Genomic DNA, 27198 nt, shown 5'->3' with positions numbered 1-27198 from the left:
CCTTTTAAATTCCAAAGCAAAAAAATGTAGCTTTAAACGGCAGTTTTTGGACTGTAAAATGTCAAAATTTTCAAGCTCGCTCGCTCACTCGCTCGCATTTATTCGTAATACCATTTTCCTGAAGTTGCTGCCAGTAATTGCGGGCAGTTGCGCCCGGTGCGCCCCCCCCCCCCCTCTTAATTTCCAAAGCGAAAAAATATGGCTACAAACGGCAGTTTTATTGGGGACTGTAAAATGTCAAAATTTTCAAGCTCGCTCGCATTAAATTATCCTGATATTGCTGCCAGTAATTGCCAGCAGTTGCGCCCGGTGCGCCCCCCTTAATTTCGAAAGCAAAAAAAGATATAGCTTCAAACGGCAGTTTTTGGACTGTAAAATGTCAAAATTTTCAAGTTCGCTCGCATTTAATCTTTATGCCATTCTTCTGATGTTACTACCAGTAATAGTCAGCAGTTGCGCCCGGTGCGCCCCCCCCCCCCTCTAAATTTCCAAAGCGAAAAATATAGCTACAAACGGCAGTTTTTTTTACTGTAAACTGTCAAAATTTTCAAGCTCGCTCTCTTCGCTCGCTCGCACTTAATCCGATTATGCAATTCACCTGATGTTGTTGCCAGTAATTGCCAGCAGTTCCGCCCGGTGCCCCTCCCCCCTAAATTTCCAAAGCGAAAAAATATGGCTAAGAACGACAGTTTTTGGACTGTAAAGTGTACAATAATTTTCAAGCTTGCTCGTTCCGCTCGCTCGCATGTAATCGTTATGCTCGCCCTGATATTGCTGCCAGTAATTGCCGGCAGTTGCGCCCGATGAGCCCCCCTTAAATTCTAGAGCGAAGAAATATAGCTACAAACGGCAGGTTGTTTTTTTTTTTTTTTACTGTAAAATGTCCAAATTTTCAAGCTCGCATTTAACTGTTATGCAATTCTCCTGATGTTGCTGCCAGTAATTGCCGGCAGTTGCGCCCCCCACCCCCCTCCTTTATTTCCAAAGCGAAAAAATGTGGCTCCAAATGGCAGTTTTTGGACTGTAAAGTGTCAAAATTTTCAAGCTCGCTCTCTTCGCTCGCTCGCATTTAATCGTTATGCCATTCATCTGATGTTGCTGCCAGTAATTGCCAGCAGTTGCGCCCGGTGCGCCTCCCCCCTTAATTTCCAAAGCAAAAATAAAAAAAAAAATATGGCTACAAACTGCAGTTTTTGGACTGTATAATGTCAAAACTTTCAAGCCCGCTCGCTAAAAAAAAATGCTCGCTCGCTCGCATTTAATTGTTATGCCATTTTCCTGATGTTGCTGCCAGTAACTACCGGCATTTGCGCACGTTGCGCCCCCCCCCCCCCCCCCCTCCTTTACTTCCAAGGCGAAAAAATATGGCTCCAAATGGCCGTTTTTGGACTGTAAAATGTCAAAATTTTCAAGCTCGCTCTCTTCGCTCGCTCGCATTTAATTGTTATGCCATTCATCTGATGTTGCTGCCAGTAATTGCCAGCAGTTGCGCCCGGTGCGCCCCCCCCCCCTTAATTTCCAAAGCAAAAAAAATATGGCTACAAACTGCAGTTTTTGGACTGTATAATGTCAAAACTTTCAAGCTCGCTCGCTAAAAAAATGCTCGCTCGCTCGCATTTAATTGTTATGCCATTCACCTGATGTTGCAGCCAGTAATTGCCAGCAGATGCGCCCGGCGCGCCCACCCCCCTTAAAGGGTATGTACAGTTCTGGTCGATGTGAATATTTAGCTTTTAACGTTTTGTGAGATATTCAGAAACCACTCTATGAGATGTCAAAGAGCATGCAGTTCTAAGGGGTATCAAAAGTTTATTCGATGAAATTTTTTTTTGAAATGGCTGATATATCCAAAAACAAGGTAAAACAAAGAGATACTGATAAAGTTGGGGTATGTCGTCTTTTTATTATTAACACCTTTTGGGATATCTTAGCCATTTGAAAACCAATTTTCATGAAATAAACGTTGAATCCTTCTTAAAATTACATGCTCTTTCATATCTCATAAGAGGCTTTTCATTATCTCACTTAGGAATGTTCAAAACATGAATCCTAACCTAAACCAGTACTGTACATTCCCTTTAATTTCCAAACCAAAAAATATGGCTACAAACGGCAGTTTTTGGAATGTAAAATGTCAAAATTTTCAAGCTCGCTCGCTCCGCTCTCTCGCGCATGGGTGTAGTCGTTATGCCATTTTCCTGATATTGCTGTCAGTATCATTTGTCGTTTCAAACCGTCATTCCATAATCCATTTATAGGGGGACAACCCCCTCCCACAACCTCCCCCCTTGCTCGTTCCGCTTGCTCGGGCTCGGTCGCGTTCATGACATCAGTGTAAGAATTATTACTAGAAGTTTATCTAAATTATACCATTTATAGCCAAATTGTTCAATAACAATTTACTTCAAAATGTACTGCTATCTTAAACAAGTGGGACTGTTTCAAGTCGATAAAACAAGCAAAACATGCATCAAATTGCACCATTTACAACACCAAAATGCAATTTCAGTTCAAACCGTGGGATGGGGTTGGCCCCCTCCCACACCCTACCCCCTCGCTCGCTCCGCTTGCTCGGGTCGGTCGCGTTCATGACATCAGTGTAAGAATCGATACAAGAAGTTTATTGAAATGATATAGTTTATAGGCACATTGTTCGACAACAATTTCCATCAAAATGTACTGCTACCTTAAACAAGTGGGACTGTTTCAAGTCGATAAAACAAGCAAAACATTTTCAATTTCAATTTCAATTTATTTTCGTATTTCTCGATGGAAAATACATGGTGTATAACAAAATATAATACAGAATGTCCAGCTTGGATATATACATGAAGAAATAGGAATACAAAAGTAATACATAACGGTCGATGTGTCATTTTCAATCAAAGTAAAGGATGCGAAGAGAAATACGATGGAACCTACTAAAAAGCAAAGTTTGTTGAGTGTAGGTCCCAACAAAAGCCTAGTGAGGGGAACAGGATGAGGAGCAAGGGTACAATTAAGACCAAAGTAAGGATAAACAAAAGAGAATGACTCTTACTCGGGGCTCAGAAGATTCTTCTCACATGCATTTATGAAAACAAGTAACCACATGCTGCACACTATAGCAGTTGCTCTAATAGCAATTTAGACATGGGAGTGATAATGACGTGAATACTTAAGCACTATTAGGGTTTAAACATTCCGGCTTCCATAGACACGGGGAAAGATTTGAAAAAATGGAGAACATGAATCAATTGCAATTCCTATATGTGATATACCAGCCAGCTGCAATGATGCATAAAAGAAAGGAGGGGAAAACTATGCGACACGACCAAGGTCTTACTAGAAGTGGAAGGAAAAACACCGATGGGAAGGAATTTGAGAGAGCATGCAACTAAAATGTATATGCATGAGTCTGTTCACATGGCAACAACCGAGTATAGTATAACAGAGCAGCCATCAGCATAATAAAAAGGAATTTTAGTGCACTTGTGTGTTGTAGCTATTCAATACATGCTGTCTGAGTTTACGCTTGAAGGATGATGATGACAGACAGCTTTTAACCTCTGTTGGGAGATCATTCCAATATTTAGGACCTGTATACATAATTGTGTTTTTAGCGAAAACTGTTTGAGTTCGTGGAAGGTGATAAGCGTCACTCTGGCGAGTTGGATAGTGGTGGACAGAATTGTTTCTGATGAACATCTGTAAAAAGACACCAGGAAGATCTTTTGAGGAAAATTTATACATAAAAATACCTAAATTATAACCAAACAAATCTATCAGTTTTAAAATCTTATTTTTCTGAAATAAGGCGTTAGTGTGAGATAAATACCCAGCATTGTTAATAATTCTGATCGCTCGCTTTTGAAGAAGAAAAAGTGAATCCAGTAAGTATTTAGATGCGTTACCCCACGCAAGAATTCCATAATTAAGATATGGGGAAATCATGGTTGAATATACAATCTGCAAGATATGGTTGGGCAAAAAATGTTTCAGTTTGTTTAGGATTCCTGTATTTCGTGACAAAATTTTACTTAAAAAATTAAAGTGATTTTTCTAGGAAAGGTCACTATCGATGTAAAGTCCTAAAAACTTTGTACTATCTACTCGGGTTAGGTTAATATCATTAATCTTAACATCATCAGGAATAACTTGCAAGGAATTGCTAAATAACCTATAATGTGTTTTATCAACATTTAATGATAACTTGTTAGCGTAAATCCAGGACTGAACAGATTTCAATTCATTATTCATTATACTTACAAGGGTATTGGGATTGCTGTGAGACAGAAATAGATTTGTATCATCGGCGAAACAAATAAAAGAAAGAATCTGTGACGAATTTTGGAGATCGTTGATGTACAGGATGAATAAAAGTGGGCCAAGAAGAGAACCCTGGGGGACACCGCAAGAAGTTGACGTCATAATACCTGACTCATAGCCATTTATGTAAACAAATTGTTTTCTGTTTGTGAGATAGTCTTTAAACCACTCTAAAGCCCTCCCACGGATACCGTAATGGCTTAACTTATAATGCAAAATTTGATGGTCAATGGTATCAAAAGCCTTCGAAAAATCGAGAAAAACACCGATGGTGTGGGAAGCATCATCTAAATCATGAGCTACTTTATCAATGAAGGCTAATAATGCGTGAGTTGTGCTATGTTGTTTTCTGAATCCAAATTGGAAATTAGAAAGAATATTGCAATTAACAAGAAATCTAAGAGTTCGTTTATAAACAAGCCTTTCAAGAATTTTTGAGACTGAGGTTAAGAGAGATATCGGGCGATAATTGCTCACAAATTCTTTTGGACCCTTTTTGTATATGGGAACAACTCGAGCGATTTTCATATTATCTGGGACTTTGCCACTAGATAAAGATTGATTGAAAATATAAGTGAGTGGAGAAATTATTTCATTTATTATATTCTTCAGAAGAAAAGCCGAAATACCATCATTACCTATACTTTTCTTAATATTTAGGTTTTCAACAATTTCTTTGATTTCTTCTTCAACAATAGGAATGAAAAACATGGTTTGTACATTCCTGTCTTTTAAAAAAGAATGAAAAGTTGTCTGGGTATTTGGTATTTTGCTAGCAAGATCAGGTCCTAAGTTGACAAAGTAATCATTAAATACATCGGCCATTTCCTGTGGATCATCAACATGCATCATCAACATGCATCAACATGCATCAAACTGCATCAAACATGTATCAAACTGCACCATTTACAACATCAAAATGCAAAAAGGGGGGCAACCGGCACTTCCACCCCCCCCCCCCCCAACAAAAAAAAAAAGGATGAAATCCTAGCTATTTTACGCCGGTGCCGTTTCCCCGCTTGGTTTCCCTCAAAAAAACAGTAAAAGTCTAGGGATTGAGAGCTTCCTATATTCCAAATGTCTGTCCAAAAAATCTTGTTATTTAGTTGTCAAAACGCACCCCCCTTGAAAAAAAGCTGGTGACGCCCCTGAAGCTCTCCCACTTTGGTTCTTATGACTACTACTTTTCACCTTAAATATTGTGTTGCAAATGTATAATAATATATGTTATTAGAATATGTGTTTCGCATATCATTTTTTTTCGTACGTCCAAATGAAGATAAAACATTATTGTAATTTGTTTCTTGGTCTTGCAAACACAGAATGGAAATTTAAATCAATTCAATCAAATCAGCTTAAAAAGTGATAATGTATCAAAGTAATAAAAACGGGAGATCTAAGTAGTTAAAGCTGTAGTCGTATATAGACATTCGTACTGAATGGTAAAGATTTATGAGACCGTTGTCAACATTGGCAGAAATTAGACAGATTCGAGAGTCGTAGATTTATGCAAACAGAACTTGAAATCACATAAAATGTATGATTACAGTGATTATAGACTTACTCATAATAGTGAAATACCTGATTCAGGATATGTATCCTTGAATAGATGTCATTCTCAGTGACCTCCTTCATGTTAATTTGATCTCAAAGATACAGCATAGGGAGACGTAATTGTGACTTGTCTTGTCTTGCAAATTTTCTTGTAGTGACAGCGAACAAGGTGCAATTTTCATCAACATGACTGTGACGATAACTGCAATGTCTTCTGAACTACACCCAGATGCGATGGTGACCGAAATTCTAACAGCCTCCTCCGAATCAACTGCCGATGAGGAATATAACATTATTTCGTCATCTGAGGCCGGGCAAAACGTGATCACGTGGTCATGGGGAGCCATGACGTGGGCTTGGTATGTGATCTGTGAGCTTCTCATTGCAATTCTTGGCATCACTGGCAACGTTCTCGTCATTGCTGTGGTGTTCAGCCGTCGTTCAAAGAGTCGCTCAACGGATATCCTCGTGGGAAATCTGGCAATAGCTGATTTTGTCACTTCGATCCTTTTGATTCCGTATCCAAAATTAAACTTTATTCCCAATACTTGGACGGGTGAATTATTTTGTAAAGTCTTCGAAGGCGAGTATTTAATGTGGACCACGGTCACGGCATCGATCTACACCCTGGTGGCAGTGTCCCTCGATCGCTTCTTCGCTGTCGTTTATCCGATCCATTTTAAGCGCTTTGCCATTCGCCGACTCGTCAACCTCATCGTTTGTCTTGTTTGGGTGGGGTCGTGTGTCTTAATGCTTCGAGTCTTCTTATCCAACACTACCGGCGTGATAGTGGGAAAGTGCGTGTTTCAGCCATCGACGCGAAACCTGGAAGTTGCCTACGGGATTTATGTCTTCGTCGTCGAGTTCGCTCTCCCAACCGTCCTTATGCTCGCGACCCAGACAGTCATAGCCCGCTCACTCAAGCGAGAGGGCGCCCGCTTTACGTCGAGTGAGTCCACGGCATCGTTCCACCAAATCGCCCGATCTCGAGTCCTCACGCTCACATTCACGGTTGTCCTTATCTATGTCATCTGCTGGGCTCCAGACCAAATAGCGTATCTCTCTTTCAACCTAGGACTCATTTCTCCTTCCTTTATTCGTAGTCCCGTCTCACGCATAACCACCGCAATCGCCATTTGTAACTCGTGTGTGAACCCAATAGTGTACACCCTTCGACACCCGCAATTCCGTGAAGCCGTCAAGGATTTCTTTGGAAACCAAACCAAAAGAAATACACCAATATTTGAGGACTTGGAATTACAACATCGACTCGATAAAAAGAACCAAATCATTTCCAAAGCTTAACCGCTGGTTTGCCATATTCACACAAGTGTCAATATGCCAAGATCTGGTAATCTATTCAAACTCAATAAACAAAGCAGGACACGTCTATATGGACATGAAATGAGTTTTTAGATTATACTATACAATAGGGTTATCATGTAATTTTTGTTCTTTTTATTTTCCTTTGATGATGTTCGTTATTTCGAAGGGTTGTTGTTCCAAAGATTCGATTTTCTGAAGGTTTGTTATTCCGAAACAAACGAATATTGTACACCTAGGTGAACTTTAGTCCGTAAATGAAAAGGGGTTCGTTAATTGGAATATTAATTTTGGTGGGATTATTACGAAGGTTCGTTAAAACCGAAAATGAAAGGTTCGCTATCTCAAAGGTTTGCTATTCAGAAAATAAAACATGTTTGATCAGTCCGAAGGTTCAGTAGTCAAAAAATGAAGTTATTTAATTCGTTACTCCAAAAAAAGGGGGAAAAAACTATTTAGTATTTGGAGTATTCACGAACCTTCAGAGTAAAAAGCTTTTTTTGTTTTTCATTTTCGACTAACAAACTTTTTTTCGCATTAAGAACCTTCGAAATAACGAACTATACCCGGTCATTCTGTGGCAATACTTGCAACCAATGAAGTTGCTGGAAAGAAATTTCTCTCCGTTGGTGTGTGTGTGTGTGTGTGTGTGTGTGTGTGTGTGTGTGGGTGTGTTTTTAAGGAGGGGTGGTGGTATTACAACTGTTCTGTGGTAAAGTTTTTAAAGAGTGTAAATTTTCATTGGAAGCCATTCCTTGCTTCAAATCATCCTCCAATTTATAACTCTGAAAAACACAAAAATGTTTAGAAAATACAATTTTCTTTATTTCTTTTAAATTGAAATAAACATTTAAAAAAGCACCTTCCTGATTATGAACAGATCAGAAGAGTCGACCAGTTCCATCTCACCGTTGTACAACAGGAATCGCAGTAAAATATAGGTTTGCCTAAAGGAGAGAAATCATATTTTATTTTTTTTTTTTGCTGCATAGTTTCCTATAAAGAACTTGTGACTTTTGATGTAATAAAGAATAAACAACAATGAAAGAAGTATTTTCAACTAATCTCTGGAGTGATTGGTGGTGTCGGTACGAACAGTAATGATAATACGTAATAATGATAATGGCTACTTGTATAGCACACAGGTCCACCTTTCGCTGCTCATAGCCCTTAAAAAAATAAAAAGATATGTATACGATCAAACTGGACAACAGGGAAGAAAATTGCAATCAGCAACAACACATATCAGATAAATAATACAATACCTAGATGACAGTTGCCTTAACTGAATAGGCAAATGATTGCACAATTTTGGTCTCATAATGGAGAAAGCACGATCACCCCATCCATGTTTTACTCTGGGTGTTTAGAGTAACAATTCATCCGATGATGAACGTAGATTTCGTGGCGGATTGTATTTGGGAATAGAGTCACGTAGGTATACGGGGGACAAATGGACTGAATGATGTACTAATAAAGAATCTTGAAAATATTCCTTTCTTCTACAGGTAGCCAATATAAAGAACGGAGAATTAGTGATATAGAATCAAACTTATTAGTAAAAGGTAACAACCTGACAGCAGAATTGTGTAACAGTTGGAATATTGTGACATTTTTGGGGTACTCATGTAGTAATGTATCTATCATTATAATGTTAACCTGGAAAAGCTGGTGAAAAATCCTCCCCAGTGAGGAGGATCTAACACAAACTTTCAACACAATTCTTATTATGTTTCTACACCTGTATTTCAAGCACAAGAAAATACACAAAGGCACACGTAAAATTCATATTTTTCCATTTTACCAACACTGATCTTAATATGCAGAGCATTTGCAAGTATGCTTTGTGGCGTTATGCGGAACGTTTGGTAACGTTTGTAACGTTTGTGAAGCCTTGTTAAACCGAACATGATGAAGAATTTCAATTTTTCAATTTCAATTTCAATTTATTTTCGTATTTCTCGATGGAAAATACATGGTATATAACAAAATAAAATACAGAATGTCCAGCTTGGATATATACATGAAGAAATAGGAATACAAAAGTAATACATAACGGTCGATGTGTCATTTTCAATCAAAGTAAAGGATGCGAAGAGAAATACGATGGAACCTACTAAAAAGCAAAGCTTGTTGAGTGTAGGTCCCAACAAAAGCCTAGTAAGGGGAACAGGATGAGGAGCACGGGTACAATTAAGACCAAAAGTAATGATAAACAAAAGAGAATGACTATTACTCGGGGCTCAGAAGATTCTTCTCACATGCATTTATGTGTGTGATAAAATGAGAACAAGTAACCACATGCTGCACACTATAGCAGTTGCTCTCATAGCAATTTAGACATGGGAGTGACAATGACGTGAATACTTAAGTACTATTAGGGTTTAAACATTCCGGCTTCCATAGACACGGGGAAAGATTAAAAAAATGGAGAACATGAATCAGTTGCAATTCCTATATGTGATATACCAGCCAGCTGCAATGATGCATAAAAGAAAGGAAAAAAAGAAAGGAGGGGAAACTATGCGACACGACCAAGGTCTTACTAGAAGTGGAAGGAAAAACACCGATGGGAAGGAATTTGAGAGAGCATGCAACTAAAATGTATATGCATGAGTCTGTTCACATAGCAACAACCGAGTAGTATAACAGAGCAGCTATCAGCATAATAAAAAGGAATTTTAGTGCACTTGTGTGTTGTAGCTATTCAATACATGCTGTCTGAGTTTACGCTTAAAGGATGATAAGGACAAGCAGCTTTTAACCTCTGTTGGGAGATCATTCCAATATTTAGGACCTGTATACATAATTGTGTTTTTAGCGAAAACTGTTCGAGTTCGTGGAAGGTGATAAGCGTCACTCTGGCGAGTTGGATAGTGGTGGACAGAATTGTTTCTTATGAACATCTGTAAAAAGACACCAGGAAGATCTTTTGAGGAAAGTTTATACATAAAAATACCTAAATTATAACCAAACAAATCTATCAGTTTTAAGATCTTATTTTTCTGAAATAAGGCGTTAGTGTGAGATAAATACCCAGCATGGTTAATAATTCTGATCGCTCGCTTTTGAAGAAGAAAAAATGAATCCAGTAAGTATTTAGATGCGTTACCCCACGCAAGAATTCTATAATTAAGATATGGGGAAATCATGGTTGAATATACAATCTGCAAGATATGGTTGGGCAAAAAATGTTTCAGTTTGTTTAGGATTCCTGTATTTCGTGACAAAATTTTGCATAAAAAATTAAAGTGAGTTTTCCAGGAAAGGTCACTATCGATGTAAAGTCCTAAAAACTTTGTACTATCTACTCGGGTTAGGTTAATATCATTAATCTTAACATCAGGAATAACTTGCAAGGAATTGCTAAATAACATATAATGTGTTTTATCAACATTTAATGATAACTTGTTAGCGTAAATCCAGGACTGAACAGATTTCAATTCATTATTCATTATACTTACGAGGGTATTGGGATTGCGGTGAGATAGAAATAAATTTGTATCATCAGCGAAACAAATAAAAGAAAGAATCTGTGACGAATTTTGGAGATCGTTGATGTACAGGATGAATAAAAGTGGGCCAAGAAGAGAACCCTGGGGGACACCGCAAGAAGTTGACGTCATACCTGACTCATAGCCATTTATATAAACAAATTGTTTTCTGTTTGTGAGATAGTCTTTAAACCACTCTAAAGCCCTCCCACGGATACCGTAATGGCTTAACTTATAATGCAAAATTTGATGGTCAATGGTATCAAAAGCCTTCGAAAAATCGAGAAAAACACCGATGGTGTGGGAAGCATCATCTAAATCATGAGCTACTTTATCAATGAAGGCTAATAATGCGTGAGTTGTGCTATGCTGTTTTCTGAATCCAAATTGGAAATTAGAAAGAATATTGCAATTAACAAGAAATCTAAGAGTTCGTTTATAAACAAGCCTTTCAAGAATTTTTGAGACTGAGGTTAAGAGAGATATCGGGCGATAATTGCTCACAAATTCTTTTGGACCCTTTTTGTATATGGGAACAACTCGAGCGATTTTCATATTATCTGGGACTTTGCCACTTGATAAAGATTGATTGAAAATATAAGTGAGTGGAGAAATTATTTCATTTATTATATTCTTCAGAAGAAAAGCCGAAATACCATCATTACCTATACTTTTCTTAATATTTAGGTTATCAACAATTTCTTTGATTTCTTCTTCAACAATAGGAATGAAAAACATGGTTTGTACATTCCTGTCTTTTAAAAAAGAATGAAAAGTTGTCTGGGTATTTGGTATTTTGCTAGCAAGATCAGGTCCTAAGTTAACAAAGTAATCATTGAATACATCGGCCATTTCCTGTGGATCATCAACTTGATGACCGTCATTCAAAATATGAGTAGGGGAATTTGTAACAGTGCTAGATTTCAAAGCTGTGTTTATCACCCTCCACGTACTCTTAATGTCGAACTTGCATTTTTCAAACTGATTTGCAAAATACAGTTGCTTGGCTAAGCGCAACGAAGAAGTAAGTACATTGCGGTAACGAATATAACGGGATTTGGTTACATCATTCGGAGATTTTCGGTATCTGTAAAACAATTTATTCTTCCTATTGATAGACCTAAGTAGGGACTTTGAAATCCATGGTTGTTTTGGTACTCTCTTATAATTTGATCTGAAGAAGAAGAATAAAGGTGCGTAAATTATATGAATAAACGTCCGGAATTACCAACATTATTTCGTTTTCTGATTACTAAGCGAGACATCGGAATGATTGAAGATCTTGCTACCAAAAGGCGCTAAATCGATCATTTTCAATGGATTCAGCGCCTTTTGGAAGCAAGCTCTTCAGTCATTCACAAGCAGCTCATTGCCCAATACATTGTATCTGTATGCCTGGATCTGTCTGCATAAATCCTGTACCAGGAATTCTTGCAATGCAAATGTCACAACAACATGATTAGAGGATCTACCACCAAAAATGTATTTAATGATTAAAAGGACCGAAGTCATGAAAGGGTCATGGGAATAGTTCAATCAGAGACTGTTAACACGTGTTAAGATAGAAATGTTAAAGTCATCATTGTGGAACAAGAGCAACATGTAAATGTCTTCAGTCGTCACACACTAAAGTTCAGTAAGTGGGAGGGGGGATGTTAGAGTCATAAGCGAAGTTCATGGTCGTATCCTGTTTTACTACCAACACTCTTACACACTGTCACAATGTAGATGTCAAATTTGGAAATACCCGAACCCTGCTGAAAGAGGGCGCTGTAGTTGTGCAAACAGTGGCCTTTCATGTTTTCGGTAGTTTGACACTTCTCTAATACGAGAAAATTGAAAAATAAATCTCTCTCTCTCTCTTCTCTTCAATGAATATTACACATAACCATCACAGTATTGTTGCAAACATGTGTGCTAGTATCATTATAAAAGTGAAATGTTCTCTTAATACACTTGAAAAAAAAAATGTTGAACTGCCTTAAGTAGGTTCGTTTGCGTATCGGTGCCCTGTGACGTCATTCATATTGTGGTCGTATTTTTCATCCAGCGATGTCGTGGATTTGACGAAAACTTAGGTGAACTCTCATAACTTAGAAAGGATAATCCGATTTTCCTAAATGTAAAATTCACTGATGACATTGTGTACTAACAATAATTTTGTATTCACTGAATTTACATAATATCATATAATTTGGGCAAATTCCCCTCTTTTGTCTTTGACAGAGTAATGGGCCACTGTGAACTGAATAATTGGAGCTTTATTGAAAAACGATGTTAATATAAATACAATGTTATAACTCTATTTAAGCACACAAACACACACACACACACACAAACACAAACGCACACACACACACGTAGGTACCTATGTATATTATATTATTATGTTACCGTGCATCACAAAAACAACAAAAGGTCGCACAACTTGATGAAGTCAATTTTGAGTTTTCCTCATTTTCTCAGAGTTAGCTATTCTTCTTATACATTATCTTTTAGTTTGGGATCAAAAAGTGAATGGGAAAGTGGATTTTCAGCTGTTTTTCTACAACCCTTTTTCTCTCTTTCTCTCTCTTTGGTAGAGAAGTGTGATTAGCTATGTCTTTGAAGCCCCTTTTCATTTCTTGAAAATCCTCTGCACACTCTTCACTTTCAACTAAAATAACCTTTGAAATGCTTGAAAGTTGACATTAATCATGGAAAAAATGTGCTAATGGAGTATGCTTAATTTCATATTGTGCATTACAAAACAAACTAAAAGTCGCCATAAATGGATTTTCTAGTTAAAGGCAGAATCTGAAAGAACAGCCTCTAAGCTCTAAAATGATGTATAACTCAACTCAAATGGACTCCTTTTTTCTTTAGTGACCTTAATGTATGAAATATGTTGATTTTTTTATTACGGAAATACAACAACAACAACAGCAACAACAAAACAAACTAAAAGTCGCCATAAATGGATTTTCTAGTTAAAGGCAGAATCTGAAAGAACAGCCTCTAAGCTTTAAAATGATGTATAATTCAACTCAAATGGACTCCCCTAACCTAAATATAAATACTGGAAAGAAAGCACACACTCTGGAAAAGTGTGAACTGAGAAAAGAGGCTCTGAAGTACAGGGTCTATCTAAGTTCTTAATCTTTACCAAGCCTTGCTAGCTGTGTGATGAAAGGGACAAAACACAGGATGTAAACCACAGGAGCAACAACAATGAAGGGGTTATCAAATTAAGCTGAAATTAGGCATGCTTTATTAACACATACTATCCCTGATTAATGCCAACTTTCAGAAAAGTAGCTTTATTCATTCAAAAGTTATTGGACTTGAAAGTGAAGAGTGCGCAAAGGATTTCAAGAAATGAAAAGGGGCCTCTAAGACAAACCTGACTACTTTCTCCCAAAAACGGGTTGTAGAAAAACTGCTGAAAACACACTTTCCCATTCATGTTATGATCTCAAATCGAGAGATAGGGTAGCTCTTTCAGAAAATACAAAAAAAAACCTCAACATTGACTCAGTTTACCCATTTCACCTTTTTTGAGCCCTCACGTAAAATCAAGGGCTGCGACTTTTTGTTTGTTTTGTATTGCACGTCACATATGTACAATATTTCTTGACAAAGGACAGGGAGGCAGAAAATCTGTGTGTTCTTCAAATGAACTGTTGGTATTGACAGCAAGACAGCATGATTAATGCCCATTTCTGGAGTTCTGTTCTATCATTTGTGACCCTGCACCACAAAACCAACAAAAAGTCGCCAGACATAGACTTTTAGTTAAGGTCAGATCCTGAAAGAGCAGACTCTAAGCTTTAAAATGATGTATAACTCGGTTCAAATGAACTCCCCCAACCTGTCTAAATACTGGAAAGATTGCGCACACTCTGGAAAAGTGTGAACTGAGAAAAGAGGCTCTAAAGTACACGGTCTATTCAAGCGCTTAATCTTTACCAAGCCGGGCTAGCCCTAGCATGAAACGGACAAAACACAGGATGTAAACCACCGGGGCAACAACAATGAAGAGATTATGAGATTAAGCTGAAATTGAAGATGTTCTATTAACACATTCTGCCCATGACTAATGCTAACTTTCAAAGTAGCAGCATTATCCTTTCAAAAGTTATTAGACTTGAAAGTGAAGAGTGTGCAAAGGATTTCAAGAAGTGAAAAGCGGCCTAGTTAACTTGAATACCTAATCATTCTATTCTCCCCCCCCCCCAAAAAGAAAGGGTTGCAGAAAAACTGTTAAAAACACACTTTCCATTCATGATAAGATCCCAAACTGAAGAATAATGTAGAAGAAGGATAGCTCAAGAGTGACTTGGTTGAACCATTTCACCTTTTTTTTTAGTCCTCCCGTAAAATCAAGTGGTGCGACCTTTTTCTTTGTTTTGTGATGCACGGTCACATTTGAAAATAATATTGTTATTTGACTATTCCACACGTGGACTACGAATCACTTAAACACAAACTATGTATGTAGTATGTGTGTGTGTTTTATAGACAAAATATAGCACAAACACACACACACACACACACACATGCACACTGTGTGTGTGTGTGTGTGTGTGTGTGTGTGTGTGTGTGTGTGTGTGTGTGTGTGTGTTTGAGTGTGATTCAATAAATAATTTATGTTCCTTCTTTGTCATTATTTCTAATTTTCCAGGGAGGCAGAACCTGCGCTGTGTATTCATTTCTATTTCCAAAATATTGGTATTTCATAGAGATTACAAAACTAAATACCAATTGTTTATTTCATTTAGATAATTAATCTATTTTGAGAAAGAAAATGTAGAAATAAAATCGAATTGAATCAAAAACGTTATCACGTAGGCTAGTACTTATTTCTGTGTTCGTGTGACTATTTACAGAATTACACAAAAGGCAGTCAGGGCTTTGGGGTGATTTTGTTCATGCTTTATGACGTAGTTTTGTTTCTACTGCCCTTGCTGTCTTCCTTCTGTTTTGAAAACGAATAAGCTCCAACATTACACAAGACATACAAAACAAAGGTGAACGATACACCGTTACATACGATCTTCCTGATATAATCGCAAGTGGTTTCTTCTTCTTTTTCTTCTTCTTCTTCTTCTTCTTCTTCTTCTTCTTCTTCTTTTTCTTCTTTTGATAAATGCTTCTTTAGGTAAAAAAGATAATTAAACAAAAAGATAAACGAGCATTTCATGGACATCAATGCCAATCCGAAATGACATTGGAAAAAACACAAATCTAAAAGCAAAGGAGATGTCTTTACGCTATTCGAAATGTAAAAAAAAAAAAAAAACAAACCCGAAACAAGAGTAAGCAGGGGTAAAAATACTGCCAAAATATCAAGAAAGATAAATCGATAAAGAGCAGTGGTAACTACAGAAAAAAAGAAAAATAGTTGCATATTTTTTTCCGCGTATCTTCGAGAGACGGGGAGGGGGGGGGGGGGGGTAAAAAAATAGAGAAAGAGAGAGAGAGAGAGAGAGAAAGAGAGAGAAGAGAGAGTAAAAGACTGAGTTGCAATTTTAATGCACCCAGCAACTGTATTATTCCACTGATCTTTTCTCGAGAAAGAGTAAATTCGAAATCATCGATTTTCATTTTCCAAGAAAAAAAAACAACACTATTATGTTGCACATCCATTAGAGCTGGGTACTAAAGTTCATGTATGGTTTAATGACCGTTATAAATGATGACTGTCGCATGAGAGTACTAAAATCTAGACGTTGGTGCGTTTCTTTGTAATATTCATCTGAGAAAATCGTTTTGAATACCCTGTAAAATAGTGAAACTTTCTGTAAGAAATGACAAATAAAAATGATAACAAAAAAAAAAGAAAGAAAGAAAGAATTAGCTTAGGTCGACTTTGAAGGGAATGAAACCTGGCTTGGAGACGGTTAGATCATAGATTCCTTTCAACTTTTTTTTTTTTTGACTTGTAGAATTCAATTTGATTACTGCCACAATGCACTCGTCAAACACTGTAATGATACGAGCTTTCATATAAAAGTAGTGACGAAGTTTGCCGAACTTCCACAACATCTTTCTTGACGTTACCTGGGAGCCCAACCTGATGTTGTTCACGAGGTAAGTCTAATGCTTGAGTATGTCTGCTGTATTTGAGTTGATAAAATCAAGCACCCATTCGAATTCTTTCTAAAATGATACACAGCTAATATCGTTTGCATGCATTTTGTTTTCACAATATTTATAGAGGTAAGCTCATACTTTAACCAGACAAGTCCTTTATTTTCTTCCTTTTGTTTCTAATTGCCGTTATATTCGACTATCTTACAAAATATCCAGGTAGTGGCTTTCAAGTTATAGTATGGACTAATTGAATATCAGGAAACCAATGAGAATCTAAATCACACACATAGTGGATTTTTCTTTTCTTTTCAGGGAAGACAAGCTCAAAATGTTGATTACTCCAACGTGAAACTCCGAGTGACCATAATAGTATAATAATTATAGACAGATTATAAGGAAGTGCGGGCATAATTTTTTTTCCTATCAAACTTTTTCATCTTAAAGTTTTAGCAGAAGCGAAAAGCAATGTGACATACTTTCTTTTGAACAAAAGCAAGGCTGTTCATGAGATCAGGGCCCTGTTGCATAAAACCCTTACCGCTGGACTTACCGCTCCTTTCTAGCGGTAAGTCTTCAAATTAGCGGTAAATTTTATAATCCTTGATGCTGATTGGCTGTGACGCCTAATTTTGACGGTAGTTACCATTGAAATTCAACGGTAAGTTTTATGCAATGGGCCCCAGGTTCTTTCATCGCTATCAAATTACTATGACATCAATTTTGGAAAATATTACCAAGCTCGTCCTGCACTTTGTCTAAACTAGAAAAAGTAACAGTGTTTCAAAGCAACGAAAATGGGAGAACTAGCATTTCTGAATAATCAAGATTAGTCGAATGTTCTATTTTTGGGGGTGGGGGGCGGCAAATGAAAATTTTTGGAAAACGCAAATTTATGGAAGCAGAATGTTGATTACGTATGTTCGCGGTAATTGTGAATACACTCAAATAATGAAATGACTGATTCAGAATTTTCTTGTCTTGCATTTTCTCTTGTACTGGCAAGAGTAGAGTACAAGGAAACCTTTTTCAACGCAATCACTTCGACGTGCACTGGAATGTCGGCTAAAATTCATTCAGACCTGGTGGTCACCGATATGTCTACAGCCTACGCTGAATCAGCTGCCGATGAGGAATATAGCGAGTTTTCGTTTGCAACTGGGCAAAACCAGATCACGTGGTCTTTGGGAGTCATGTTGTGGTCCTGGTATGTGATCTGTGAGCTTGTTATATCAATTACGGGGATAGTCGGCAACGTTCTCGTTATCGCTGTTGTGTTTGGCCGTCGCTCGAAGAGTCGCTCAACGGATATCCTCGTGGGAAATCTTGCCATAGCTGATTTTGTCACTTCGATCTTCTTGATTCCGTATCCAAAATTGAACTCTATTCCCAATTCATGGACGGGCGCATTTTTCTGTAAAGTCGTGGAAAGTGATTATCTGATGTGGACCACGGTTACAGCATCGATCTACAGCCTGGTGGCAGTGTCCCTAGATCGCTTCTTCGCTGTCGTTTATCCAATCCCTTTTAGACGCTTCGTCAATCGCCGACTCGTGAATGTCATCGTTTGTCTAATTTGGGCGGGATCATGTGTTTTAATGGTACGAATTCTCTTGACTAACACTACGGATGTGATGGTGGGAAAGTGCGTCTATCAGCCATCGCCGAGGAACCTGGAAGTTATCTACGGGATATATGTTTTCGTCGTCCAGTTCGCTCTCCCGACCGTCCTTATGCTTGCAACCCAGGTAGCCATTGCGCGCTCACTCCGGCGGCAGGCCGCCCGCTTCGCGTCGAATGAGTCCACAGCATCGTTCCACAATATCGCCCGATCTCGAGTCCTTACGCTAACATTTACGGTTATTCTTATCTACGTCGTCTGCTGGGCTCCAGACCAAATAGCGTATTTCTCTTTCAACCTTGGGATCATCTCTCCTTCGTTTGTGCGCAGTCCCGTCTCACGCGTAACCACCGCACTCGCCATTTGTAACTCCTGCGTGAACCCAATACTGTACACCCTTCGTCACCCGCAATTCCGTGAAGCTCTCAAGGACTTTTTGAGAAATAAGAGCAAAAGAAATACACCAATATTTGAGGACTTGGAAATATCTTCCCGGCCCGAGAAGAGTCACGAAAGCATCGAAAAAGCGTAACTCTTTAATTGCCATCCTCGCAAAAGCACAGTCAATTTTACAGCATGCAAAGTACACGTAGACAAAACAGCAGACACCTATGGACACTAAGTAATAATAAATATTACCGAGGATTTAATGGACCAGATGGTTCTGTGAGCTATTTCTCTTTCCTTGTTATTGTTTTTTGTTTTTGTTTTTGTTTTTTTGCTTGTTTGCTTTACTTTTCGGCGGCACAGGCAATGTTTTAAACAACAACATTTTTTCAGGACAGATGAGAACTTATATCAAACATGCTTCATAGTCTCTGGCTGCAATGGATTGTTACTATCATAGGACAAAATACGTCAAATTGATTTACAAGCCATCACAAGACCCGCAACCAAAGCTTTTCATACCACATCTCGGGTTTTCGGTGCTGCACATTTTCATTACGATAATTACTTTTCACTGGTAGCATTTTATACGGATACAAAGTAATCATTTTAACCGTTTCTTGTAAAAAAGTATTTATAATTGTTTCGGTTGCATGATTAAAAAATAATCAAAGTAAATTTTGAATTTTTAATTGTAATTGATTCTTTACGTATTTATTTTTTTAATTCTAGGAAATGAAAATTTCTTATCTCTGTTAAATTAGCACAAAACCCCGAATTTGAACATATTTGATGAACTTATTAAGGTGTATTTAATGTTTGTTTAATATAGGATTAGCATTAACGTTCAGAGTTGTAAATTCATTGGGGTCAAGATGGTAACTTTTGCTGCATTATATTCAAGGTATTTAATGGCTTGAATTCCATAGAATGACTCTTTACAGAACCCTAACGCCATCGTCAGTCACTGAATTGCCAGATCGATCTAAATGATTATCTGCCGGTGTATATAGAATCAATTAAGAAAAAAAAAAAATAAATTCAGAATAAGGCGAATGAGGGGGGGGGGGACCAACAATATTATCTAGCTGTATTAGTTGTATGGTGTACAAGTCATGATAAGAAATTGTACGATTTGTAGGATAACGCAAACTATCAGCACAATTTAATGTGTACATGCTTTTGTTGTTGTTGTTGTTGTTGTTGTTGTTGTTGTTGTTTCAGACGAACAGGCCGAAGAATGTCAAAAACCGAAAAGTTTCAGAATTTGACAAAACATAAACACATTCAACATGATAGATGGCGATCTCGACATCACATACTTTTGATTTTCCGTCCTCGGATAATTTACTTAATTTGTTCATTTTCATCCTTTCACAAAGCGCAATTTTCTATACAGCCGTTACTAACCTTGATGTTTCTTCTGAAACACTCTTGATTCTTGGAAATGGCTTTCGTGAGCGGTGACAGAGGCACCAAAAAGAAGGGCAAAAGCGCGGAAGACAGCGACGTTGCCGCAACTCCAGACCACGGGTAAACTCTCCCGACGAGAAGTGACGAGAAAGGTATGGACATCTCGGCTGGTCACTCTAGCGATGACACTCATCAAAAGCGCATTGTCAAAGCTCTGTGTACCCCTGCTGTGGTAAAGGTCGTAACAAAAGCCGTCACAGAAGCAATCATGGATTCCGTCACCCAACGAGTCAACGAGTCACTCGACCATGACCTCCAGTCAAAGCTGAGAGTGCTTCATGACCTTGAACGGACCCTAAGTAATTTTGAACACAAATTGTCAAAAGTTACCCGAGATCTCAGAGAACAGGAATTGTACAATTTGGGGGGGGGGGGGGGGGGCTTCAAGAAAGCCCGAACGAGGATACGAAAAAGATGGTCATGGATCTATAGCCACAGAGAAACTCGCTGCTGAACTCGGCCTCAGTGACATCGACCGGTCCCATGATCCCAGGGCCAGGCACTTTGAGGGAACACACGGTCCGAACCCCTTCCTCGTCAGATTCACCCAATTCAACGCGAGAGACGATGTTTACCGAGCACGCTGCAAACTGCATTATTAGAAGTTATTAAGCATCGTCGAACACCTCACGAAAGAAGGATCAGAAGATCCTGTCCAACAAAGTCCGCAGTAGCCGAGGCGTAATGAAAGCATGGGCAACTGATTTCAAGATCACGGCATTGACCACTGACAACAAAAAGGTGAGAATCAACACAGAGCTTGAATGAGCTGGAAAGAGTATGATCCTCAACATCTGTTTCCATGAACTTTCTCGACAACACAAACAATGTAACCCAAAATATCCCCGCATCGAATGTTCAAAGCCTGTCAAATCAAACAACAAAGCTATTATGTGTATTGCTTGTCATAATTGGATCCCATTTTGTCATTCTCTGAACGAGGCAAGCGCTTCTTTTACTCAGACGCTGGTTGGATATGCACCAAATGTGTGTTACATTTAAATGATAATAATTACATTATAGTCAAATGAGTCTACAAAAATAGGATCATATATGTAAACCTGCTCACTTCATTACTATGTTAAACTATGAAGCAAAATATTGAACATTAGAAATCTTTCCGTGGCCTGAAAATCGCCCATTTGAATGTCTGTTCTCTTTCAAAAATGAAGAAGTAGAGACCTTGCTCACTAGCTATCAGTGTGATGTTTTTGTGCTTTGAGTGAAACCATATTTTGAACGGATGCATTACTAACGCTGAAATTAGAGTAACTAATTACAAGAAACTACGTCTCGATATAAAATCGACAAGGCGGAGGGATAATACTCTATATTATAGTGAGTCACTGTCATATTCAGCAATTACATTAGATAAAAGCCAATAATGATAATAATTACGGAACTTGTATGTATCAAGCTCAGAGGCAAATAGCCTCTACCCATCGGGTGCTGTTCGTTATTCCGAAGGTTCGCTATTCTGAAGGTTGGTTATTCCGAAGGTTCGTTAATCCGAAACACACAAATTCCCTATACCTCAAGGCTCGTTAATCCGAAAATGAAAAAGGGTTCGTTAATCCGAACTTTTGTGGCGTTATTCCGAAGCTTCGTGATTCCGAAGATTTGTTAATTCTAAAATGAAATTCGGAATAGCGAACCTTCGGAATAACGATTCTTCAGACTAAAGAGCCTTCGGAATAACGAACCTTCGGAATAACGAGCTGTAACCTATCCATCGCAGTCTTGTATGGACCTCCTAGTGCTTACATGAATTGTTTTTAATTCGAGAATGCACTTAGTAGCCTATATCCAATGCATATTGCACTGATTTCATTGTAGTCGGTTATGAATTGTGACAAAGGTAAATTAGTCCCAACAAACTAAACAAGGAAACATTTAAAGATTGTTTCATGATAAAATGAATTAAATAGTGTGTGTCAAAACCCACGAGAATCATGTCGTTTTCAGCCACGGCAATCGCCTCTCACTTTAGTGCCCATACTTAACTATGGTAGTGGCATCGATTAATTAAGTAGAAACCTTTTCCTCATATCATAAATATGTAAATTCTCAAAATCTTAAGAATCTGACATTTGTGGAATTCTGTGATGAATTACGAAAAGAATCATGGGCAGCCTATGGGATGATGTGATCCAACTCGCGAAAGTAACACGGCATAATGATGAAATTATATTTAGATAATATGAAAATATTAGATGCCCCTTTAAAACGCAGGGAAGTTAGACAGAAATCTGCACCATCGATGAATGCTGACATAAAGTCACTTATGACTGAGAGGGACAGAATCAAGAAGAAAGCAATGAAATCAAAGCAGTTATACTACTGAAATGATAACAAGAAACAAAGAAATTGGGTAACTTCGTTGATACGTAAAACCAAGGGAAAATAAATACTGAAAACATTCTGAATAGTAAAGCTACATGACTCTGCCAAACTTTGGAAGTTGCTTTATGTTTTATTACCCAAGACAAATGTATCCACTCGGAATTGCGTTAAATGTGAAGAAAATAAAAAATTCGTGAAAAAAGTACATAGCAAATATTATGAACGATTGCTTTGTTGATATTCCTAAAGGACTTAAAATGGCTAATTCAGAGAAAGATACATAATGGAAGCTGCGTTCAATATATTGATCAACAGGATGCGTTACTTCCAACTTCTCATTTCATCCTATTACTAAATGTGATAATGAAATGTTTTGATTCAGTCCCAAGAAATCAGGCAGCAGGTGATGACAGTTTGCCGATGTTTGTCTTCAAAGATACATTGCCTCTGATTATCAAACTCCTCTGTCTGTCATGTGCTTAATTTATCTTCAGCGCGAGGTGAAATTCGAAGTGTCTGAAAATTAGCGTGTGTTTCACCAATCCATAAAGGCGGAGACACGACGGTCCCTCTGAGTTGTCGGCCCTCCCTGTTCTGTCAAAGGTTTTGAATCAGGTATATAATTATTTTACTTCGGCCAATATTCAGTTGGTTTTAGTCCAAAATTTTCAACACTCCTTGCCTTCACTACAACCAATGAAAATATACGTGAAGCTCTTGATGAGGGCCGCATTGTTGGCTCTTGTTACTCTAGACTTGAAAAAAACAACATTATTGTATATTGATGTGATACCACGCAATATTATGATTATTGAAAAACTTCAAAAATATGGTATGCATGAACAAAGCGTTACTTCGTTCAAAGATTACTTGTCGCTGTTAGAAAGCAAGTAACAGTTATAAATGGAAACATATCAGAACAACGTCATGTTTCATGCGGTACGCCCCAGAAAAGCTGCATCCTTTGGCCGCTTTTGTTTATTATCACTTATCATCACATGGTTAAAGTAGATAAGTGCGAAAATCCACTGTCTTTGTTTGCAGACGATACTTGCCTTTATCATTCCTCACTTAATATACCTGAATTGGAAAAATATGTTAACAACAACCTGAAGTCAATTTCAAAATGTAACAAATCTAATGGATTAACATAATGAGGAAAAGTATGATTCGCTGATAATCGCACCAATTCGAAAAAAAAAACACATCAACTTGATAACATTCAAATCAAGATAAATGATTCTCTTGTGAATCAAATTAACACATGCAAGTATTTGGGTGTGACCCTGAATGAAACGTTAACGTGGAACAATCATGTAGCCTACGTCTGTTTGTCCGAGGTAAACTGTCCTTCGCTATTTACTGTCTGAAAAAGATTACGTCTATCTATCTCACAAGAAACTGCAATGTTGTCATGCAAAGTTTAATTCAGCCGCTCGTGGATTACTATGTTCTCAATTATTTGGATGAACTAATACATACTTCCAGATGCTTATTACACAGCTCAAGTGATATGGAGACCATGTATTTTCCTTCATGTTAGCACTGCGGCTCTCTTTCTAATACAGACCTCTTTTCCATCATTTCTCCGTGAAATTGACAAACTGGAGCACTTCAAAGCCTCACTGATGATTCGCATTTCCACCAGACATTCAATTGTGTAACTCTCTTGAAGGAGTTTGCGCCTTTGAATGATTTCACAACAGATATATAGCACCGTACAAATGCTGTGGATCATCGTCACCATCACCAATATTCTTCATTATCATCATCATCGTCATCATCATCATCATCATCAAGTGTGTGTGTGTGTTGGATTGCGTGATTACGCGAATGTAAATCGATCGAGAGAGCTTTGTTTCATGCAATACGATGTTGTTTTTTTTTTTTTGTTTTGTTTTGTTTTTTCGTTCTATCTTTTGAAAGCCTAGAAGTTCCAACATTACACACTTTACATACATAACAGAGAGTTGAACGATTCACTTGTTCAGGGGCGGGTCCAGGAATTCCGTGAAAGGGGGGGGGGGGGGGGGGGCAAACAATATTTCTGGTGCTACTTCCGGGTTTCATCTCATTTTTTGGTTTTATTTCTTTTGTTTTAACAACTAATAAAGAGGGCACCCCGTGCGCCCGCCCCTGGATCCGCCACCGGATGAATCTTAAATTATCTTTATTTAAAGTTTGGAAAAGAAGTAAGTATTCAAGAGTACAATGCGAATTCATAAATTGACCATGATCTGGCATACAAAACTATTCATCTGCGCCTGGGTGGGACGGACTGATTTGCTACAACACGCATTTCCCGCAGACACTTGCCCGAATATACTCAGGACTCGTCCTCAATGGGTGTTGCCTTGCTGATTAGTGATCTATAACTTTGTTTTTACCTTTATGAAAGCAGTTAAGCCTCTCCTATTCTTTTCAAATTCCCTCTATCCTATCTCTACGCAAGTCAGTCCACCCTTCTACTTTTCTAGAATTATGTGTTATATATATATATATATATATATATATGTGACCCTGCACCTCAAAACAAACAAAAAGTCGCCAGACATGAATTTTTAGTTAAGACCATATTCTGAAAGAGCAGACTTTAAGCTTTAAAATGATGTATAACTCAAATCAAATGGACTCTCCTAACCTATCTAAATATTGGAAAGAAAGCACAAACCCAGGAAAAGTGTGAACTGAGAAAAGAAGCTCTTAAGTACAGTGTCTATTCAAGCGCTTAATCTTTACCAAACCATGCTGGCTGTGCGATGAATGGGACAAAAAACAGGAAGTAAACCACCAGAGTAACAACAATGAAGGGATTATCAGATTAAACCGAAATTAAACATGCCTCATTAACATATTCTGTCCATAAATAATGCTATCTTTCAAAGCAGTAGCACTATCCATTCAAAAGTTATTAGAATTGAAAGTGAAGAGTGTGGACAAGGTTTTTTCAGAAATGAAAAAGGGGTTCTAAAGACACACCTAATCACACTACTCTACCAAAAATGTTCGAGATAAACTGCTAAAAAAAACACACTTTCCTGCCCGTTTTATGATACCAAATTTTAGCATAATGTAAAAGAAGACCCGCTCTTTCAGAAAATATGAAAAAGTCAAGTTCGGCTAGGTTGACCCATTTCACTTATTTTCAGTCCTCACGCAATATCAGTGTGTGCGACTTTATGTTCGTTTTGAGGTGCACGGTCACATATGAGAGATGCAAGCAAAAAACCTTGCCTGTGCCTTATAGGCTGTAGCCCTTCTGTGTTTCACTTTATCGCTGATACAGTTTGTTAAACATTGTAAACCCAGTGGAGAAAAAATATCTAGTGTCCAACTTATGTTCAGGCTGTAAATAAAATTGAACACACGCACATATATATATATATATATATATATATATGCGCGTTTGTGTGTGTGTGTGTGTGTGTTTGTGTGTGTACAAGTGTGCATGGATGTGCTTTATGCAGGAACCAACAGTAAATAAGCAGTAAATAACAGCCACATTTTCTGTTGTTCTTCTTCTTTTTCATTTCCTTCTTATGATAAGTGTTGCTTTTGGTAGAAAAGGGAAACCGGTATTCTACACGTAGCTTGTTCAATGCAGATCCATAATAGTCTAGAAAGAACACATATCCGACAGCAAAGAAGATGACTACTCATCATCAACACTTTACAAAACACACACACACACACACACACACACACACACAATAAGCAAGAATAATATGCAGGGTTTATCGACTTACTAGCCAAAATAGCAAGGAATATGACGACTAACAACACTAGAGAGCAGTGAGTTTCTTTGTATGTTCGAGAGAGAGAGAGAGAGAGAGGAAAAGAAAGAAAGGGGAAAGGAAGAGAGCGAGATAGCGAGAAAGAAAGATAGAGTTACAATCTTGATGCTTGTAGGATTTTGCTATACTATTAGCCTTTTCATGACAGGAACATAATACGAAATCATCGATTTTCGTTTCCCTAGGATAACAAATTGTCTCGCACATCCATTAGCGTTGGCCATTGCAATTCATGCACGGATTGATGGTCGATATTGATGTAACAGTGGAGCTAATTAGCTCAAAGATTCTGATGCCGGTGAGCTCCTTTGGTTATTGTTGGAATCTTCGTCTTGAGAAATCTGCTAGAATTCCATGCAAAATAGATACTAAAGTTTCTTTACTGTATGACAAATGAAAAAAAAATGAGCTCAGGGTGACTTTGCAGGAAAGTAACTTGAATGTTAGATCATAGATTCCTTCCAACTCTTTCTGTTTTCTAGCATTCAATTACTTTCAAAGTGCACTCGCTAAAGGGATGTAGCGTGTGCTTTCATATAAAAGTAATGTCCAAGTTTGCCGAAATTCCATTACCTCTTTCTGGACGCTCATTGTTGGACGAACCTGATCTTATTTACGAGGTAAGTATCTATGTGTGTATGTTTGTGTGTGAGCGTGTGTGTGTTTGATGTCTTTAATCTATTAAAACAACCATACGAGTAAATTCATATACGGTTAACATGATTGTTTTTGTTTTCTTTAAAAATCTAAAAGCAGGCTCAAATATCAAACCTGACACTTCCTTTACTTGTGTTTTTTTTTCTATAGTAGACAGGTTATGAAGGAATTC

General features: G+C 37.8%; 2 protein-coding genes across 2 annotated transcripts; both read left to right on the top strand.

Annotated features, from left to right (window-relative positions):
- The first annotated feature begins 6048 nt into the window (after window positions 1-6048).
- LOC139723344 (allatostatin-A receptor-like) lies at window positions 6049-7167 on the top strand. The gene has a single exon (XM_071634601.1). The coding sequence runs from the start codon at window positions 6049-6051 to the stop codon at window positions 7165-7167; it is 1119 nt and encodes a 372-aa protein (XP_071490702.1).
- Window positions 7168-17809: 10642 nt separating this feature from the next.
- On the top strand, window positions 17810-18904 carry LOC139723343 (allatostatin-A receptor-like). Its single transcript, XM_071634600.1, has one exon. The coding sequence runs from the start codon at window positions 17810-17812 to the stop codon at window positions 18902-18904; it is 1095 nt and encodes a 364-aa protein (XP_071490701.1).
- Window positions 18905-27198: the final 8294 nt, after the last annotated feature.

The sequence above is a fragment of the Diadema antillarum genome, unplaced genomic scaffold, assembly GCF_040938485.1.
Source record: "Diadema antillarum isolate AM-2024a unplaced genomic scaffold, OU_Dant_1.0 scf00000187, whole genome shotgun sequence".
Taxonomy (NCBI): Eukaryota; Metazoa; Echinodermata; class Echinoidea; order Diadematoida; family Diadematidae; genus Diadema; species Diadema antillarum.
Note: the sequence above shows the minus strand (reverse complement) of the source record. Positions and strands in the feature narration are given on the sequence as shown.

Coding starts and splice junctions, on each gene's coding strand:
- LOC139723344 (XM_071634601.1), top strand. CDS start 6,049: ATGACTGTGACGATAACTGCAATGTCTTCTGAACTACACCCAGATGCG.
- LOC139723343 (XM_071634600.1), top strand. CDS start 17,810: ATGTCGGCTAAAATTCATTCAGACCTGGTGGTCACCGATATGTCTACA.